The 22,341-nt window shown below is 39.1% G+C and overlaps 1 protein-coding gene across 5 annotated transcripts in view; it reads right to left on the bottom strand.

Annotated features, from left to right (window-relative positions):
* The window catches only part of LOC143024176 (uncharacterized), a 229,835-nt gene extending 219,613 nt beyond the window's left edge, over positions 1 to 10,222 (bottom strand). For 3 of the 5 annotated variants that reach the window (XM_076183008.1, XM_076183007.1, XM_076183010.1), the window contains exon 1: positions 9,968 to 10,221. In XM_076183008.1, coding sequence (XP_076039123.1) covers positions 9,968 to 10,061 — 94 coding nt within the window. In that variant the 5' untranslated portion in view covers positions 10,062 to 10,221. Of the gene's footprint in view, positions 1 to 9,967 lie in introns of all 5 variants that reach the window. The other 2 variants (XM_076183006.1, XM_076183011.1) reach the window with 2 other exon arrangements.
* Between the last annotated feature and the right edge of the window lie 12,119 nt (positions 10,223 to 22,341).

Raw genomic sequence — 22,341 nt, 5'->3', positions numbered from 1 at the left:
ATTTTTGTAGTATGGCAGATTTGTGAAATGTTTTTGGCAAAAGATGAGGATTTTTTTTTTCCTTAGGGGACCTTTATGAATTTGGAGAAAGCTTATGACAGGATAGACAGAAATGCACTGTGGGAGATATTGCAGATATATGGGATTAAAAAAAAAGATGTTAAAAGACGTCAAGTGTTTTTTATTAAAGTTGTAGAGCTTGTGTTGGGATTGGGAAAGGTGAGAGCATGTGGAGTGAAGGTGGGGCTGTGTCAGGACTGTGTCATGATGCGTCTTGCCGAGACGAGCAGTTCTCCAGCAAGTCGCTTCGGGCACATCTCCAAGCTTCAAGTAGTCCTTCGCTCTCAGCCCAAGACACTCGTAGGCTCTCACCCGGACCTTCGAGCCCTGTATATATTTAATTCATCTATACATTGCATCTTGTGTGCCTTAGTTTCATTTCCCTGGCTTGTCAGAACCAAACCACGACACCGACATCACTGATAATTATACGATTCAAGTTCCGTAAAACCACGTTCTCGCACAGGCAGACACAGACAGGTAAACTTTCTAATTTTGGAAGCTGCATTTTTTCCGAAGTCAGAGAAACAATATTGATTAAATAATATATGAAACATAAACTTTCTTTAGTTATAAGACCTACAACCCACTGGAACTCAATTTGATTTTTACGATATGTTCACTATTATCACAGTTTAGTAGCAGGTTAAATAAGGGCGTGCATTATAGGAATAAATGCAAAAAAATTGTCATTTGCTGAAACTGAGTGGTATGTTCTTAGCGATATTTGTAGTGAAGCTTTCTTTTTATACAGAGTGTAACGATCTAAAATAATGTATCTAAATTGTGTTAAGAATACCTAGATTTATTTAGTAGTAACAAATCACCACAACCTTTTTACTGGCACACTTGAGCCGAGATGGAGAAAATAACTGTAATATATTGTAGACATCATTGTTTACAAAGTTTCTAGCATCTATGAGCCGTAGTGTGAACATGCTGCAGGATCACACTGTAAAAATATTGAACACGTCACGTATAGTACCTTTGTTTCTTTTAAATTACCAAAGACAGCATTGTAGAACCAACATGCTTAAAGGGAAAGACCAATGAGGCACCAATATAAAACTTCTTCAGAGAATTCCGGTTCAAATCGATAGCCCATAACTGGTGTCTATCTACACATCTTGAATATTGTCAGAGGTATTTAGGGAGTCGAGAATGTCAAAAGACGATAAAAATCTATCAATCTCGCTGAATAGCGTCTGTTGGTACACAACTCATGACGTCATCAGAACTAATACCAAGAGATGGTGCTGTATGCTATGTTTTAGAATGCAGATTAGCAGATGATGAATATTATTGTGAAGAAGACCCTCAAATAGTCCTTTTGAGATAAGATATTTTTTTAACATGGTTCTCGTCAAAATAAATAACATTACAAAAGAGGAAATGCAAAGTTGTACCTGGGATTTGTGGTTACCTTTCAGTTGATAGTGGGCAGTGATCTATTTAAAGAGGCTTCAGCTCTGGTAGAAATAATGAATTAATGCTCCCAATCTGTCTTCACAAAGAGCCCTTTTATAGAGGAAGGAGAGGTGAGGAGCGATTTGGGTTTAGGAGATATAAATGTAGAAGTTAGGAAAGTGCTAAATCTTTTGGGAACACCTGATGTGAAAAAAAGCTTCAGGACCTGATGGAATCTCGTATTGGATACTTAATGAATACATGGAGCAACTGGCAGACAAACTTTATAGTCTAATTGTATTCAATGAAAAAAGGAATAGTGCTACAGTATTTGGAAAGGGCTGATGTGGTACCAGTTAGTAAAATTAAATTAAAGAGACCCCGTTGAATTACAGAAAGGTATCATGGACGAGCACAATAATGAAATTGTGTAAAGGGATTGTGAAAGATCCATAGGTCAGGTATCTTGAAGAGGTAATCTTTAGTAGTTTGACTTTAGATCTGGAAGGTCATGTAGAACATTTTTAAGGTTTTACCTAAGGGTGATTGATGTACTGCGAGGGAGAGGTGGGTGTACCTTGTTCTGAAGAAGGCTTTTAATAAATAAGTTAACTTTCGTGGAAACTGGAGCATATCAGAGGACTAAAAGGTTAACTACTCAAATAGTAGTAAAGGATAAGATATCAGGATGGAGAGCAGTGACCAGCGGAGTTCCACACGATTTGATGATGGCATATGTTTCTTACCTACGTTCATGACGTGATGGAAGGCACAAGCTATTTAACAGTGTCATATTTTGTCATTGAACTTCGAATCGTTTGTTTGTTTGCGCGTCATACTCTGTCTGTCTGGCAACGTCGTTTGTTTTGGTTGCGCGTCATACTGGGTGAACTGTAGAAGAAGCTGACTAGCTACGTCGTCGCATTCTGTCTGGGACCGGTTAGAGAAACAGTCGTGACTCTCCTCGAAAGTTGCTTACTTCCCTTACTTGTTCAATTATGTGGTCTACTCATATGATGAGTCCTATATGTTCATTATATATGTATATATTGTAATGTATTTCCAGGTGTTCTAGTTGATTAAAGATTGGGAGTAGCTACCAAGTCTTATTATTATGACAATTTAATCAACTAGAACATGGAAAAACTATTAAAGCCGGCTCGTCTGGATCTGGACCCCAGCTCCTCAACTGCAGCGCGAGAGTGGAAGCACTGGTATAAAACCTTCTCCAACTTCATACAAGAGTGTGGAGAAAATGCACCTGACAAACTAAGAACTCTTGTGAACTGTGTTAGTCATAATGTCTATGAATACATCGAGGAATGTACTAATTATGATTCGGCTATTTCTGTTCTACAGAATTTGTATGTAAAGACACCCAACGAAATATTCGCTAGGCATTTACTCGCAACTCGTCAACAAAAGCCCGGTGAATCCTTAGATGAGTTTATGAGAGAATTACGTAAGTTAGGTAAAGATTGTAACCTAAAAGCAGTTAGTGCCGAGCAGTACAAGGAAGAGTTGATTAGGGATGCCTTTATTAATGGTCTAACCTCGCCTTTGATTCGCCAACGTCTCTTGGAAAAAAAGACTTTAGATTTACAGGCTGCTTATGATCAAGCTTATTCTTTAGACTTAGCTCAACGCAATGCCAACTCTTACGGTCCCGTAACTCCTCAGACTTGGGATGAGACTGTGAAGAATAAACCTACAGTATATCTAAGGATTGTGTGATGACTGCTGAAGATCCGGTATTGGCAGCTACCCTGTCCATGAAGAATAGGTGTTACTTCTGTGGAGGACTACGCCATAAATGTATTACTTGTCCCGCTCGAAATGCTACTTGTAATAAGTGTGGTAAGCAAGGTCATTTCGCTCGTGTGTGCATGTCCAAGGTGCCGGCTCCTTCAGGTAAGACCCCTACTGCTACTATGTTTGACTCTTCCCAACTTTCGGTCCTTGCAACCATCTCTGGTACCACTTTCCCTCAGAGCCTCCATCTAGCGGCCACCTCGACAACTATCAATGGACGAAAGCTATCGGCACTTGTCGATTCCTGCAGTGATGACAGTTACGTAGACAAGGAAATTGCATGGGACTTGAAACTTCTAATACATCAAACAGGTAAAGATGTCACTTTAGCTCAGAAGTCATTACACACTAACTCTCATGGTTATGTCGTAGTTGACTTAACACTACATCTTAATGGACAAACTTATCCTTCCACTCGTCTTGCACTGATGAAAGATTTGTGCTGTGGGGTACTGCTTGGTCAGGATTTTCAAAAACAGCACCAGAGTATAGTCATTGAATATGGTGGACCAAAACCTACGCTCAAGTTACCCGATAATGACTCGTATTGTTCTCTGGCGGCTGCTGCTGTAGATGAGCCTTCTCTTTTTCAACATTTGTCACCTAACTGTAAGCCCATAGTCACTAAGTCAAGATGTTATAGTAAAGATGACAGAGAATTCATTGAAATGGAAATAAACAGTGTACTTGTTGAGGGTATTATTGAGAGTAGCTTATCCCCATGGAGGGCCCAAGTTGTTGTAGTGAAGGACACAATGAATCGACGTAAGCAAAGGATGTGTGTGGATTACTCAAAAACTGTGAATCTATACACAGAGCTAGACGCTTATCCATTGCCAAGAATAGACACTATGGTGAATGAACTATCAGCCTACAATGTGTTCTCAACTTTTGACTTAAAAAGCGCATATCACCAAATTCCGCTGAAAGAATCGGACAAGAAATACACGGCCTTTGAGGCCAATGGACGCCTCTATCAATTTTGTAGGGTTCCGTTCGGAGTGACAAATGGAGTAGCTGTCTTTCAACGAACCATGGATAAGCTTGTGAAAGAAGAAAACTTACAATGTGCATTTCCATATCTTGACAATATAACTATCGCTGGCCGCACTCAAGAAGAACACGATCGTAATGTACAACACTTTCTTGAAGTCATCCACAACAGAAATTTAACCCTCAATACTTCTAAAACTATTAAGTCTGTTTGCTCCATTAATATTCTTGGTTACTGTGTAGGAAATGGGATTATAAAACCCGATCCTGGGAGGCTTCGACCACTACAAGAACTCCCACCCCCCACAAGTCGGGGATCTTTAAAGAGAGCACTGGGTATGTTTGCTTACTATGCCAAATGGATACAAGATTTTTCAACCAAAGTAAGACCATTAGCGAGTGCAAAGAAGTTTCCTTTAGATAAAGAAGCTCTACAGGCTTTCAGTCTGCTCAAGTTAGAACTTGAAAGAACAACGTTATGCTCTGTGGATGAAAACTTGCCCTTTGAAGTCGAATGTGATGCTTCCGAAGTAGCCATTTCGGCTGTGCTTAACCAGGGTGGGAGACCAGTAGCTTTCATGTCTAGGACTCTACAAGGAAGCGAAACACGTTATCACATTGTAGAAAAGGAGGCCATGGCTATAATTGAAGCTGTCCGTAAATGGGGCCACTTCCTTTCTAGACAACATTTCGATCTTATTACTGACCAGCGTTCGGTAGCCTTTATGTTCGACAACCGGAAACGCACAAAGATCAAGAATACCAAGATCCAGGAGTGGCGGATGGAACTCGCTGCCTTCAGTTATACCGTACATTATCGTCCTGGTAAAGAGAATGTGGTTCCAGATGCCTTCTCTCGAGCCTTCTGTTGTTCTACTGTCTCTGCGTCTTCTACTCTCACTGAACTACATGAGGGTCTATGTCATCCAGGAGTGACTCGTTTATTGCACTTTGTGAGATCTAAAAACCTCCCCTCTTCCACTGAAGACGCCAGGAAGGTTTGTACTTCCTGCAAGATTTGTGCAGAGGTAAAGCCAAGATTCTATAGACCTCAAGAAGGAACACTCATCAAGGCTACTCAGCCTATGGAGAGGTTAAGCATCGATTTTAAAGGACCTCTCCCAACCGCCCCACGTAATCCCTATATACTTACTGTTGTAGATGAGTACTCCCGTTTCCCCTTTGCTTTTCCATGTCCCAATATGAATACAACAACTGTGATCAAATGCCTGGAACAGGTATTTAGCCTATGTGGGATGCCTAATTATATTCATTCTGATCTAGGAACATCGTTCATGTCCAAGGATCTTAAAACCTACCTCTTACAAAAAGGAGTTGCTACGAGTCGAACTACCCCATATCACCCTATCGGCAATGGACAAGTGGAACGGCTCAACGGTATTATATGGAAGGCAATCCAGCTGGCCCTGGAGTCGCAGGACCTACCCGATCAACATTGGGAATTGGTACTTACTGATGTACTGCACTCTCTTAGATCCCTTCTGTCTACATCTACAAATGTCACACCCCACGAACGTTTCTTTGGTGTTCCACGTCGTTTTTCCTCTGGAAGCTCTCTACCTTCATGGCTAATGACACCAGGTCCAGTATTATTGAGAAAATTCGTTAGGGCAAACAAAAATGAACCTTTGGTTGATCAAGTCGAACTTCTGGATGTTAATCCAACTTATGCTAATATTAGACATCAGGATGGACGGGAGTCAACAGTTTCTGTCCGCGACTTGGCTCCTTATCCCAAAAGACAGGTCAACTACTCTCCTGCTGGAAATCTGGAACCATCTTCTACCTCGTCACCAGAGGCTGTACATACTACCATACTCCCTGACGTTCCAGAGAACACTGAACTTCATCAAGAGGCTGACGTAGAGACGAATGCGTCAACACCTCTAGTACGGAGGTCAACCCGTGTGTCTAAGGCTCCAGACAGATACGGATGGGATTAATACCTATAGAATACTTTGTCTTTTTCTTTTTTTAGGAGGGGAGAGTGTCATACTTTGTTATTTAACTTCGAATCGTTTGTTTATTTGCGCGTCATACTCTGTCTGTCTGGCTACGTCGTTTGTTTTGGTTGCGCGTCATACTCGGTAAACTGTTGAGGAAGCTAACTAGCTACGTCGTCGCATTCTGTCTGGGACCGGTTAGAGAAGCAGTCGTGACTCTCCTCGTAAGTTGCTTCCCTCCCTTTTCTTGTCAATTATGTGGTTTACTCATATGATGAGTCCTATATGTTCATTATATATGTATACATTGTGTAAACTATATTTTGTAATGTATTTCCAGGTGTTCTAGTTGATTAAAGCTTGGGAGTAGCTACCAAGTCTTATTATTATGACAAACATATTTGTAGATGATGCAAAGATCATAAGAAGAGCGAATAACAAGGAGGATGCCAGCTGTTGCTAAATGATCTAGATGCTATAGAAACATAATTTCAACAATAGGGACAATAGCTTAGAAATTACATCTTTTGAACTAAATCCATTACAAAAGTACAAGAGGAAAAAAATTATAAAAGACAGCTTATCACTGGACTGACAGATCAACAAAATTAAGGGGAAGATATAAATATTGTTGCAGAGTTTTAATGTGGGTTTTCATTGGAATCACACACAGTGGTATCGCTCTCGATCACTAATTCAGCGAGCCGGCATTTCCACCTTGGCGAGCAAGGAGTTGTTGATGATGAGTCACATACAAACTAGATCAGAATATAGAACAGTGTAGTCTGCACTCTGCACAAGTAGAGTACAAGTACAATTGATTGGGTCCTATCCTTGCAGATGAAATGTATAATGAAAGAATGAAAATATTGGGTTTATCATCATTGCAAGAAAGAAAAGTGGTGTTCAGAACATCAAAGGAGATAAAACTGTTATAGGAAATCTCATGGTTTCCGGCAAGAGCTGTAATGTCATGTGAAGACATTAAGAATAAGTAAATACATTAATAGATAAATTACTGAATAGATAAATAAATGACTAAACGAATAAACAAATTAATAAATATATATATATATATATATATATATATATATATATATATATATATATATATATATATAAATAGGCAAAAAATTCTAAAAAATGTCAAGAAACAAAGCTTTTATAGAGATGCACTAATCCTTAGAATAGACTAAAACCTCCCCAAGCTAAACCTATGAGCGATTTAAAATCGAGGAGTGATAGTTGGAGTTTAAGTGACAGGATCATCATCCCACTCCCATGAAATGGGAAGTGAGAAACCCCTGGTAGGGCAAGCATTGTCAGTTATAACAAGCCGCTAGATGTTTAGGCTATTTGGGTAGCCTCACCACCTGGCCATGGCTGTCGGGAACCAAAGCAAGAAGCAAGCACATGCAGCGGGTCCCGGGAATCGAACTCACGACCACCTGCTCATGAGTTCGACGACACGGTATCCACTGCGGGTATCTCACAAGCATAACTCATTTTCTGCATATTCCAAATAGGTAAATATGCAACATCTACTGAAGAGGGGCGGTGACAGCCTTTTATAAGGATTACAAAGGCGGAACATACCGACTGAAGACCTTTTGTTCCATATCTAGGTCGGATGGGGAAAATCATAATGATAATAAATAAATGAATAAATATAAACTATAATAAAGTAAATAAAAAAAATACATAAATGAATGCATAGGTATAGTTAGATAATAAACAAACAGGTAAATAGTAAATAGTAATAAAATGACATATAAATAATAATAAATGAAAATCAAGCAAATAATGATAAACAAACAGACAAATGATAAAAAATAAACATACATACATATACCAAGGCTTTTTCCCCCTTACCAGGGGGGTAGCCAAAAAGGACAAGGCACAAAAACATTCCCACCCATTTCATCCCCGAAAACACTTCACACCCCTCCACCCTCCCTCCCATCTTAGCATCTTGCTTAGGTGTCTGTCTAAATGATTATTAAAGCTTCGAACTAAACTACATTGCACTGCCTCTGCAGGAAGTTTATTCCATTCATAAATTAAACGGTTGGCGAAGTTGTTTCTACCCAACTACAAAATTAAATCTATTTCAGGACAGTTTGAGACCATTGATTCTTGTCGGATTCTCATTCAATGTGAACATTTCGTCACTTTTGATGTCAGTTCCCTTTAGAATCTTAAATACCTGTATCAAGTCACGTCTGAGTCTACGCCTTTTTAGGGAAAACATATTCATATGTTTTAGTCGATTTTTGTACGATTTATTTTTTATATTTGGAATCAGTTTTGTGGCTCGCCGTTGTACTTTTTCCAATCTGTCAATGTCTTTAATGAGATTCGGTGACCATACGGAAACAGCGTATTCCAAATGTGGACGAACTAACGATTTATATAGCTTGTTAATGAGTGATGGACTTTTGAGGTCAAAAGATCGCCCAATCAGTCCTAGAATCTTATTTGCTTTCTCAGAGGCTGAAATACACTGTTTAGATGATTTGAGATCGTTACTGATAATTACGCCGAGATCTTTTTCACTGTCCACTTTTGTTAACGAATTTCCAAATAACTTGTAATCGTACTTACTGTTATTTTTACCTATGCATTACCTTGCATTTACTTGTGTTAAATTTCATTAGCCACTTTTCAGACCATTGCTGTAATTCATCTAAATCTTCTTGAATATCTAATTTGTTTAAGCGATCATTTGCCATTCCGCACAGTTTTGTATCATCAGCAAATTTGGAAACAGTAGATTTATATATACTATGAATAGAATTAGCCCAAGAACGGAACCCTGAGGAACTCCACTTGTAACATTTTTCCATTTAAAACAACTTTTTGTTTTCGATCATTCAACAAATTACTAGTCCAACTTAATAGGCTACCATTTATTTCGTGTGAAGCTATTTTAGTAAGTAGTCTTTCATGGGGGACGGTATCAAAGGCTTTTGCAAAGTCTAGATATATTAAATCTATATTGTTTCTTTTGTCATAATTCGAGATAACTGTGTTGTAGAATTCGAGTAAGTTAGTCACGCAAGAACGTTTCCGTCTGAAACCATGCTGGCCATTTATCATACAATTACTTTCCAATGATGTTTGATAGCATCTCTGATTATAGTTTCCATCATTTTTTCTACGATTGAAGTCAAACTTATAGGCCAATAGTTATTTGGTTTCTTTTTGTCACCTTTTTTTTGAAAATGGGAGTAAACCTTTTATTTATTTTATGCCGAGAGCGTGGTGCGAACTAGGATCCTCAAGCTTGAGGAACGACGACGCTATCCAGTACATCAGCAAGCCATGTGATTCACCAGGGTCATGGGTCAGGTGCTGGGCTCATGATCGATATATATTACCTGATGACAGCTAAGAGCTTATATACTGCCTGATCTATGAGTAATGATGTGATCTTACACACACATGCATACCTCCAACTCCTTGCCCACCACCATACTCGTATGTACACCATAAGCAGTCATTTTACACGCACACACATATAGTGTATCTGTGTGTGTTTGCTCATTTTTTTCAGAAACTGGTGAGACCACCCTAAATGAGTTTTACAATATGTATATATATATATATATATATATATATATATATATATATATATATATATATATATACATATATATATATATATACATATATATATATACAGTATATATATATATATATATATTTTTTTTTGGGGGGGGACAACTTACCTACGCTCCACCGATTGTTATGCGATGATGCCGAAGACAACTGAAGAAACAGAAGCACAGCCGCTGCTCTCTGGCACACCCCGATTACTCCCATGTTTGTCCTTTATTTTCTTTTATAAAGATATGATAAAAAAAAAACGAAAAAAAGTCTCCCTTCGTCTTTACTTATTGTATTTTATCGAAATTAGAGAGTTGTCCGAGAAGGACGTATGGTCCGCACAAATTGAAATTGATGTGTTAACTGTGCGCATCCTTTGGAGCGCGCGGCTTTATAACCTCGGTTGTCCGTTGCGTTCGAGTATACGTGTTAAATCAGATTAGATTTATCACTGCGGGTACCTTTAATGAATTTATGTAGTTGGAAGGGGCCGCAGACTCCAAATAAGATATTTGAAGTGGTAGACAGATATTTTTTTTACTCGAAAACTCCAGCTGTTATCAAGCAAATATATAGATTACTGGCCCACCCACACTTGGAAAAATTTCTGTATGGTCCCTAATCTCATTAAGGCGTTGTTAGATTGGAAAGAGTACAGCAGCGAGCCACAAAATCCATTGCCACATATTATAAACAAAACATATGAAGTATATATATATATATATATATATATATATATATAATATAAGCAAATAAACAAACATATATAAAGAAAGAAAATCACGAGGGCCAGAGGGCCTTTTCGATTTTAATGGAATTTCATGGCATAAAAATTGGACATATTTTCATTCTAAATATTAATCGGGCGAGAAGTAAAGGCCTAAAATAGTCGGAACGTAAATTTGACCTAGAAGAAACCGCGTCGTCAACCGCGCCGTCAGTGAAGAATGCAAGCTACTGAGGAAATTAAATCAGATAAAGTTCAAAATTAATTCTCTCTGTTAAACGCATGAGCAAAATGTATATTTTTTCATCTGACCTTGTTAGGTATGCTTTACTATTGAAACTCTATCAATGGTAGTCTATGCTTGCTTGCATAGCAGCACGAACACTCCGTGCATGTGCAGCATTATCTGACTAAATTGGTGCACTTACTTTACAATCAGTGGCCATGAGAAAGAATCAGCGTTTAATTTTCAATAATAATGATTTCGGAATTCAAATGTCAATAACGTGGAAAAAACAGTTATTCATTTATTTATTACATGGGGAACGAAACTCCTAACACAATGTTTAGTCCAGTCATAATCAGTCATATTTTAGTCAAATGAAAAAAAAAAAAAAAAAAAAAAAAAAAAAAAAAAAAAAAAATTATATTTATATATATAAAAATATATATATATATATATATATATATATATATATATATATATATATATATATATATATATAAGCTGAAAATTTGCTCATGATTTCTTTAAACAGAAATATGATGACATGGTTTAACGTTACCCCCCCCCGTATCGGTAGGCTAGGCCGGTGCTTCTCACAGAGGGCTTTATAGAATGGAATTTAAAGAATCATACCCTCGGTTCAACTTCGCCGGTAGCAGGATTCGAACAGCCCTCACCTAGACCCTCGCCGCACGTAACGACGCCCTAACCTGCTCGGCCAACGATCTTCTTAATTAAAGAGAAATAACATCAAAAATCCCAATCAATCCACCCTGAGCTTCGTCCGCCATCTTGGAAAATGGCCGCCAAGTTTCTTGCTTTTTCATTTTTTTTTTTTTTTTTTTTTTTTTTTTTTTGAAAGCCACTTCACTAAATTGGTGACCCCCCTCTCTGTCCCCTCATGCAGAAAAAGAGAAGATAGGGAGAAATCCCTTTGGGTTGCGTCAAAATATCATATTCACACATGAGAACCCCCTACCCCCACCCCATCCCCTGCTCCTCCCCTCCTTGCACAGCCACTCTGAGCACTCTCCACACATCCCTATCTTCTGGATTAAGTTTCTCTGAACATTAATAGATATTAGTTTGATGAAAATGACTATTAAGTACATAATTATAGCTCATACAACTCTCTACAAAAATATTATATGCATTTTCATTCTACAAGTGTTTGATGGATATATAATTTTTTTGCGGGTGCAATACATAATATTGGTACTTTTTCACACCACCTATGAGGTACAGTACGTAGGCGCATTTTTTTTTTAATGTGGTATCCCTTTGAGGCCTAATCCACAAATATCTCCTCTCTCTTCTCTGTCATATGTTTAATTCCTTACACTAAATGTGTGATCTTGACGATTTCCTTGGAAGTTCTATTGCAGTAGAAGTAGATGGCAAAACACTTAATTCCTCTGTACCTGAATCACCAATATCTCCACAGCTAATTTCTTTTTGTTTCTCATCTTCTGTTTTATGGTTCGTTATATGCCGGTTATCCTCAATAAATTCTTCAAAATCTTCAGCTACTCCGAATAGAATAGGAGAAACAGATGTCCTTGGGCACACTGCTTGTAGGACTGAATGAGCTATGACAATGCAAACCCTGTATTTGTTGTTAATATCTACCTACCTCTTTTTTTTCAATTAGAACCAAATCACGTCAGCATCAGCACAGAATTGAATATGGTTAAAATTTGTGAATATCTTTAAAATGACCACTCATAGCAAAAATATGCATATAGCATATTTTGTAGAAATTTTTATTTTAAATAATAATTTACAAATAAGTTTTTTTTCGTCAGATCAACTGTTTACACGGGAAAAAAAAACTAAAATTTGGCGCCCATTTTCCAAGATGGCGGACGAAGCTCAGGGTGGACCGATGGTGACTTTTGATATGTTATTTCTGAGTGTCTAAAGAAGTCATTCTTTAATTTTTAGCTTGTGATTTTTTAAATTTATTTTTCCTAATTTGACTGGACTAGTTGGCAGTTTGCCTACTCAAGTCGTCTATCACTTTTATCGGCTCCTATCTTATTATCAACTAAAGTCGCTTCCGCACTTCTGGGTGACTGATCTACGTAGTAGCTCATCATTATCGAGAGGGTGAAGATTCATTCAATGGGCGTTTACTACAGTACACAGACGAATGAATCGTCGGAGTCGGAAGAGGATCAAAATAATGTCATCCAAGTTGCCTAATACATCGACTAAATCGGCGTTAATTCGATGTCTATTCCTCTTCTCATTGAAACCAGCGGCCCCACTTGAGCTGAGTAAAATTGCTTGGCGTCAACTAGGAAAATATTTGAAGGAGACACAAGGGCTTCAACAATTAAACACACTATGGGCGTCTTTTTTTTCGTTGAAAACAGGATGCGGAGGTCATATGGAACAGACAAACTATGGCTATTTATTTATTCATTTAATATTTATTTATAAAATCATTCTTGTCATAATCACTTATACCTCATTCACATGCATGCATCGTTTAGTAAGAGGCAGAGCATTTTAAAGCATCTTGAGAGGCTTCTGATAATTTTGTTTTCTCATGATAAGATATATGGTTTCTTCCACTCAAATGTACGATAACCTTCATTTTGTCGACAGCCAACACTATATCGACCATGTCGACGGTCGATGTAAGATCAACAGCCTTTAATTGAGGTGTTGTTTCCTTAATGAATAAGGTGTGTGGTGTAAGACAGAACATGTAAAACAGAACAGACAGAACAAAACATGCGTTTTGTTACCAACGAAAGAGCAAAAGCTCTCATGGAAGTGGCGTGGTATCATCTATCTTGTCGTCGATAATTCCCAGTCCTTGGGGACAATTTCGCACTGAAGAGGTGTTGGAGGAGTCATACACGTGTAGAAGATGTTAAGATATTATTAAAAAAGTGGATGTGCAGTAGCCCAAAAGATACCGCCTTCAACTCATGAGCAGATTGTCGTGCGTTTTAGTCCCAGGATCCTCTGTGGGCGTACAATGTTGGTTCAAAGCATCCCTGGTCAGGGCTGGCCAAAATTCAGATGATTAAAAAAAAAAAAAAAAAAAAAAAAAAAAACGGCTTGCAGCAATTGACAGGGCTTTCTCCTATCTAGGGTTTCTTACTTCCCACTGCATAGGGGATGTTGAAATATTTAGTGAGATTGGAAGCTAGTCTCCTGCCGCGAAAGACTTGATACGTGACTGGTCAATAGTGGGTTTATTTTCAGGTGGCGATATGCTACGAACAGAATTCCACAGGGTTCTGTTCTTGGGCCATTTTGGTGACTTAGATTAATAATCACCATTTTGGTGACTTAGATTAATAATAATAATAATAATAATAATAATAATAATAATAATGATAATAATAATAATAATGATAATAATAATAATAATAATAATAATAGTAATAATAGTAATAATTATAATGATAATAATGATAATAATAATAATAGTAATAATGATAATAATAATGATAATGATAATAATAATGATAATACATACATACATACATACATACATACACCGAAGACTTTTCCCTCTTTACAAGGGAGGCAGCCAAAAAACAAAGGCATGAAAAACCACTCACATCCATTTCATCCTTAACATACTCCACTCCCATCCACCCCTTTCCCTCATAAGAACATAAGAATAAAGGAGACTGCAAGAGACCATAAGGGTTGATTCACACTATCGGTCCGGTCGCGCTCCACTCCCGCTACGCTCTCGGTCCGGTCCAATATTGTCTCATTAATTTCAATGGAAGCATTCACACTGGCGCTCTCGCTCCAGTCTCGCTCCGGTCACGGTTCCGTCAAAAGATATTTTTACTGGAGCGAGACTGGACCGTGAGCGCCAGTGTGAACTCAGTTGCCACGGTCCTGCTCCACTCCAGTCGAGATTCAGCCTTCATATAAGCAAGTAGTGTTACCCTCTGTCCTACCAAACCATGGATAATCCAAAGGAAACACCACAATGGGATCATGAGAAAGTTAGAAAAATGATAAAAATACATTTTCTTTTTATTTATCACTGATACAATGACAATGCGTACAGCGAGGATATTCATAAGCACCAACTGAATACAATATAACCTACAAAACTTACTTTAATTTTGTGGATTTAGATGAAATGCTAATAGAATTAGTCAAAAGGTAAACCAGAGCTGTATGACCTGACTTCGCTGCACTACAGTGATAATGTTTGCATACTTATATTGCCAAGGTACGGAGAGAAAAAAATACACATTATTAACCGAAGAAAGAAATTCCATATGGATAATAACAACCTATTATCCACTGCGGAAATGCATCTCCTTAGCTCACTCAACAAATATTCCTACACAAGTTTGTTTGTCTACTTATATTTTATCATTTTGCCAAGGCATTGAACCAGCTGGGGAGCTGAAATAATCTTTCAGTGTTTCTCTCGCGCCAAAAGCCTCCTTTGTAGCATTTCCCCCTCTTCCTCTCATTGGACGTACTGTGTTTGATGGAGGCATGACAACAGTATCTGGTAATGCAACAGCATTTGGGTGTATCAGATTGTGAAGTATGCATGTTGTTGTAATGATTGCATTAGCGTTAGAAGGCATAGCTTTAAGTTTCCTTAAATATATTCTGAAGGTTTGCACTAGAATACCAAATGTGCACTCAACTATCCTCCTGGCTCTAGATAATCTATAATTAAAAATCCTCTTCTCTATCTTATGTTCAGTCTGTGAACCTGGGTAGGGCCTCATCAAATTTCTCTTCAGCGGGAAAGCCTCATCTCCCACTATAACGTATGGTGCAAGCACATCAGTGTCAGGAAGTGCAGCATCTTCTTGTACATTTCAAGTCATCCTCAATTTTGGATAGTATTTTCTCAAATGTTCCTTTGTTCATTCTGAAATAGCTGTGGAATTTACTCTCATCATCAATAAGACGAGGATACAGAGTATGAAATTCTCCTTCAGTCTTCCTATCTTGCAACATAGGATGAACCCACAATCTCTTTCTTTTTCTATTTTGTTTTCCTTCTTCTTCTTCATCAAGTGCAATAGCGAATATTGCCAACTCGGCGTCAGAAAAGTCACACTTCCTTCGTAACTGATGGTAAGGGAGGGGCAGACCGAGAGTGGAGCGTGACCGGACCGATAGTGTGAATCAACCCTAAGGCCAACACTAGGCACCTCCGTATCCATCACCACCTGTCGTCCCCATCCATAAAGTTGTTTAATCATAAAAAAAAAAAAAAAAAAACCTGATAGTTTCAGCGCTTACGACATGGTTACTAAGTTTATTCCATTCATCGACCACCCTATTAGTAAACCAATTCTTGCCAATCTCCTTTTTAAATCTAAATTTGTCCAGTTTATACCCATTACTGCGAGTCCTGCACTGTTGTTTTATTATGATGACCTTGTTTGCATGATCCACTTGAACACTTCTATTAGATCACCCCGCACTCTGCGTCTTTCCAGAGAGTGTAAGTTTAGGTGCCTAAGCCTCTCTTTGTAAGGCAAATTTCCGAGTCCATGTATCATTTTGGTCATTCCTCTCTGTACTGATTCTAGTGAATTTATGTCCATTCTGTAGAACGGAGACCAAAACTGTACCGCATAGTCAAGGATGGGTCTAACTATCGCTAGAGTTTGATAATTATCTCTGCACTTCTATTCGTTACCGTCCTAGCAATGAAGCCTAATACTCTGTTAGCTTTATTTCTGGCGCTAATGCACTGTTTCCTGGTTTTAAGGTCCGGACTCACCAGAACTCCCAAGTCCTTCTCGCACTCAGATTTGTCTAAAAACGTGTTATCTAAGATGTATCTAATTTTGGGGTTATGTAGCCCTACGTTTAACACGCTACACTTAGAGATATTGAAGTTCATTTGCCATTTCTCCGACCATGTTAACAATTTATTAAGATCATCCTGCAGAATCTCTGCGTCGTCTCCTGACCTAATTAGGCGTCCTATTTTAGTGTCGTCCGCAAACTTACTAACATTACTATTTATCCCATCGTCTAAGTCATTTATGTACATAATGAACAACAAGGGACCCAAAACCGAGCCCTGGGGGACCCCGCTAGTAACATTGCCCCACCTAGATTTTATTCCATTTATGGTGACCCGCTGTTTTCTGTTACTAATCCAAGCTCTAATCCATTCTAACACTTTTCCTCCTATGCCATGGGCTTTGATTTTATTTAGTAGTCTCTGGTGAGGCACCTTGTCGAACGCTTTGCTAAAGTCAAGGTAAATAACATCGTAATTTTCATTGTTATCTGACGCCTTATATACTCTAGTGTAAAAGGATAGAAGATTAGTCACACATGACTTACCCTTTGAGAAACCATGCTGTGAATCACGAATTAAATTATGCCCTTCGATGTGTTCTCTGAGTCTATTTACTATTATTGATTCAGGTATTTTTCCTATAACCGATGTCAAACTGATTGGCCTGTAGTTGCATATAGACGATCTATCTCCCTTCTTAAAAACAGGAACAACGTTTGCTTGCCTCCAAGCAGTTGCCACAAAACCAGTGTCTACAGATTTATTGAATGTTTCAGTGAAATGGTCGCAGATTTCAAATTTACACTCCTTAAGCATTCTTGGAAATTTTTTGTCTGGACCCGGAGATTTTGTAACTTTAAGTCTTTCAATCTGCTTGACTACTTCTTCTTTACTAATGCTGATATTAGATAGACTACTTTCTTCATCCCCTCTGTAAATCGGATCGCAGTCAGGTACTTTATCTAACCTCTCATTAGTAAACACTGATAGAAAATAATTGTTAAACTCCTCACTCATTTTTTCCTCCGATCCTATCATGACATTTTCATCGTTTTTAATTGGTCCTTTTCTTTCTTTATTTTTTGTTCTATAGAGGTGAAAGAAACCCTTTGGGTTGGATTTTGCTTGACTGGCAACCTTGATTTCATAATTACGTTTCGCTGTACGTGTATTCATTTTAACCAGCTTTGTCATTTCGTTATATCTTGATCTGAGGTGTGATTCCCCGTTTTTTATTTTTGCGTAAAGTCCTCTTTTCATTCCGATCTCACGTTTCAATCTGTCCATCATCCATTTGGGAGTATCACTATTTTTCCGTATTGACTTTAGGGGGATAAATGTATTTTGTGCATTAATGATTAGATCAGTTAGATTGCTATACATTTCTTCTAAATAGCTGACCTCACTGTTGGGCCCTCGCCCCCAAATGACCTGATCTAAGGTATGCATATTACCCTCCGTGACCCGGCTCTTGGTACCGACCTGACTCTCAGCCCCGCTACGAGAAACGACAATGTTTGAAACGTCCGCATGACATTTCGTATTCAATTTCAAATAGTTTTTTTATATTGTCAAAGTTTGCTTTTCTGAAGTCTGGTACTTGAACGTTATTCGTACTTTTTAATTTTTCACAAATAACATTAAATCTTATTTCTTGATGATCGCTAGAGCCTCCCTTTTATCTTGGCACCTCCTGGATGACGGTTCATCCCTGCCCTGAGTCAGAAGCAGTGTCACAAGGCAAAACACATCCACAGCAAAGCCGCTTCGTTATATCGGCGACCACCCTCTCCGTCTCCTCATGCAGAAAAGAAGAAGACGGGAAGAAATCTCTTTGGGCTGCGTCTATTTATTTTTTACACATACTCCCTTACCCCCCATCCCCCACCCACTCCCTCTCATGCACCACAGCATCATCCATACACAACAATTCTCCACTCACCCCTATCTTCTGTCCTCTCCCATCCTTCATCAACAGACATTCCCCTCTTTCCCCATGCCCCTTTTACCCCATCCATCCATCTCATCCTTGGTCGCCCCCTCATATTCACAACTTCCACCTCTGCCTTCCATACCTCTTTTACTTATCTTTCTTCACTCATTTTTTCCATGTGCCCAAACTATTCCAATACTCTTTCATCAACCTCATCTCCCAACTACCTTTCCACCCCCGTTGTCCTCCTCACCTCCTCATTTTTCACTCTACCTAGCCTAACCCTATCATACTTCTCAGGCACCTTATCTCAAACACATTCAAACTCCTCCTCTCTTATATTCCATATTTCTGCTCCATACAGTGTTGTCGGTACAATCATTCCTTCATACAATCTCCTCTTAGCATTCACTCCCAAATGTCTATTTCTCATTACACTTTTTAATCACCCTCGCTTCTCTCAATCTACATTCCATCTCCACCTCCACTCCTCCCTTTCCCGTCACATTCGCACCCAAGTATCTAAAACTATCCACTTCCTTCAGTCTCTCTCCCTTAATACTTCTGGTCTGCTGCCACTTTCTTCCCTTGTACATTTAATCACCTTACTTTTACCCACATTTATCTTCAACTTCCTTCTTCCGCAAACCTTTCCAACCTCTGTCACTAACTTCCTCAATCCCTTCTCTGATCCTGCTACAAGCGCAGTGCCGTCAGCAAACAACAACTGGCTTATCTCCCAACTGGCAATACCTCCCACAGTGCCTTCCTGTCTACCCTATCATAAGCCTTTTCCGGACCCATAAAAGCCCCCTTAAAATCCTTCCCTTTTCCTAAAGCTTTCTCACATATCTGTCATACCACAAAAATCTGATCTACACAACCCCTACCTGTCCTAAATCCACACTATTCCTCACCAATTACTTCCTCTGCTCCTCTCCTAATCCTCTCAATTAAGACCCTCCCATAAACCTTCCCAACTACACTTAACAAGCTGATTCCTCTGAGACTACTACACTCACACTTGTCCCATTTTCCCTTGTAATGTGGAACTATACGGGCACTCCACCAGTCCTCTGGAACTCTACCTTCTTTTAAACAAACATTAAATAACCTCACCAGCCAGTCCACCATTATCGTGCCTCCTTTTTCAGACATTCTGCATGGCATCCATCCAAGCCAGGTGCCTTACCTGCTCTCATCATCTTAACTGCCATCACTTCATCTTTCCCTATTTCTCCTCCATTTTCCTCACTCATCACGGTCATTTTCTTAGTGCTTCCCACTGCAACTACCTTTCCCTCCCTATCCTCCTTCACATTTAACAACGTACTAAAATACTCTGTCCATCTTCCTCCTACTGTCTTCTCTTCCATTATCATCTCTCCATCTGCACTTTTTATCTTTTCTCCTCTACTTGATTTGTCTCCTCTTTCTCTCTTAATTTCTTTCGAAAACATCCTTTTATTCCTTTAAAAATTTTCTGTCATACTCATAACCCATTTCACATCTACTCTCATAATAATAATAATAATAATAATAATAATAATAATAATAATAATAATAATAATGATAATGATAATGATAATGATAATAATAATAATAATAATAATAATGATGATGATGATGATGATGATAATAATAATACATATACCATATATGCCAATGGCCATTTCCCCTTACAAGGAAGTTTGCCAATAAACAAAGGCATAAAATCCACTCCCACCCATTCCATCCCCACATGCTCCACTCCCACTCACGCTCTCCATCCCTCTTATCTTGGCTCCTCCTGGATGATGGGTCATACCTGCATCTCACCCACTGCCTTGGGTCAGAAGCAATGTAGTAAAACACAGCACATCCACAGTAAGGCCGCTTAATTTAATCTGTGACCCCCCATCTCCGTCCCCTCATGCAGAAAAAGAGAAGATGGGGAGAAATTCTTCCTCACCTCGTTTCTCACTCCATCCAGCCGAGTATCCCCTATCATACTTCTCGGGCACCTCATCTCAAACACATACAAATTCCTCTCCTCCTTTCTTATGCTCGATGTTTCTGCCCCATATAGTGCTGTCGACAGAATAACACCTTCAGTTGTGCATCAGGCGTTACTCAGGTCAGGTCAAACTGGAGTAGATGCTTCAAACAGTGAGATGGCGAGTGGTTGTGTTTCAGTCATCAGCGCCGAAGAGGTACAATCTCAACGTAGTCGAATTGTTGCTTTAGAGAAGACTGTTGAGGGCCTTAAAGAGGAGAGAATCGAAGACCCAAAACACGGACGAAAAACCATATTTGGAACCTGGGTTGAAAAGGTGACAAACAAAACACGGAGAGATGGTAGAAAGTCCTCACCAGAGCCGTTTGAATGCAGAAACTCATTTCAAGCTCTCGCGGGTTTATAAGAAGAAGCGAAGAAAATACAAGAGAAGGGTAGGGCACAGGTAAGATTTTGGTTGTAGGAGATAGCCAAGTGAGGTATTTAGATAGGGGTTTCTGCGACAAAGATAGGAAGCATAGGACCCAGTTGTGTTTCCCCCCCCCCCGGGGGGGGTAGGTGATGTTAGAGACAGGATTGAAGAGTGTATAGTCGGGGAAGGTGGGAAGCCCATCGTTGCATGAGTGCTGGGGGGAATGACATAGGTAAGTTAGGGAGTGAGGAATAAGGAATTTTTTGTTGTATGTAGAATCCTCTCGAGGCCTAGAGTTGGAGGCATGTGGCATTCCAGGAATATTGCAATGAATTACAAGATGGCAAAACATTGTAAGGTCAATGGATGGGTATTAATCGACAACTGGGATCGCTTTTACGGTAAGAATTGCAGAAACTCAAGGGACGGGGTGCACTTGTCGCCCAGAGGATGTCGGCTCCTTGCTGAATCCCTTGAGCGAGAGGTAGGCATCCTGCATTTTTTTTTTTTTTCTGTAGGTTACGTGGGAGTCGGGGGTGGGGGGAAATATCGGAATATAGTTTAGACAATAGAAACAGCTCAGAGAGTGACTGTGAAAAGAATCACCAAATCAGGTGGAGGGACGATAAAATAAAACTTTACTATACAAACAGCAGAAGCGTAATGAATAAAATCTATTTACTGCGAGGTAAAGTATACGTAGAGAGATTTGATATTATAGCTATTACTGAATCCTGGATCAATATGGCTGATTGACATTTCCTTCCGGAAATCGAGATAGAAGGATATAAGTTTTTCCCACAAGGTCAGGGTTGGGAGGAGTGGAGGAGTAGCACTTTTAGTTGAAAATACAATAAACTGTATTATCAACAATTCGATTAAGGAATAGGGTAGTACGAAATCTATTTGGCTGGAGATTATAAGCAAGAATAAGCAACTTATTATTGGCGTCCTATATAGACCTCTCAACCTCAGCATTGAGCAGACTGATCCCCTGATTCATGAAATTCGCAGGGCGTCCCAGTACAAGAACATTGTGATCATGGGAGATTTTAAGTATAGAAACATTGAGTGGGAAATTTTAGTAGGAGATCAGGAAGTGATTTTTTTCTTAGATGTGGTGGACGATAATTTCCTAAAACAAACGATTACCGATCCTACTAGGGGAGAGAATACTCTGGACCTAACTAGTAACGTAAAAGTGGGAGATAGTCTAGGGTATAGTGATCATCAAGAAATACATACATACATACATACACCAAAGGCTTTTTCCCCCTTACACGGGGGGTAGCCAAAAAGAAAAAGGCATAGAAATCACTCCCACCCATTTCATTTCCCATATATTCCATTCCCCTCCACCTTCCTCCCTCCCTCCTATCTTGGCACCTCCTGGATGACGGGTCATCCCTGCATCCTGTCCACTGCC

The sequence above is a fragment of the Oratosquilla oratoria genome, chromosome 3, assembly GCF_046742065.1.
Source record: "Oratosquilla oratoria isolate Oo_2021 chromosome 3, ASM4674206v1, whole genome shotgun sequence".
In the NCBI taxonomy this organism is placed as follows: Eukaryota; Metazoa; Arthropoda; class Malacostraca; order Stomatopoda; family Squillidae; genus Oratosquilla; species Oratosquilla oratoria.
This window is presented reverse-complemented; position numbering and strand designations above follow the sequence as displayed.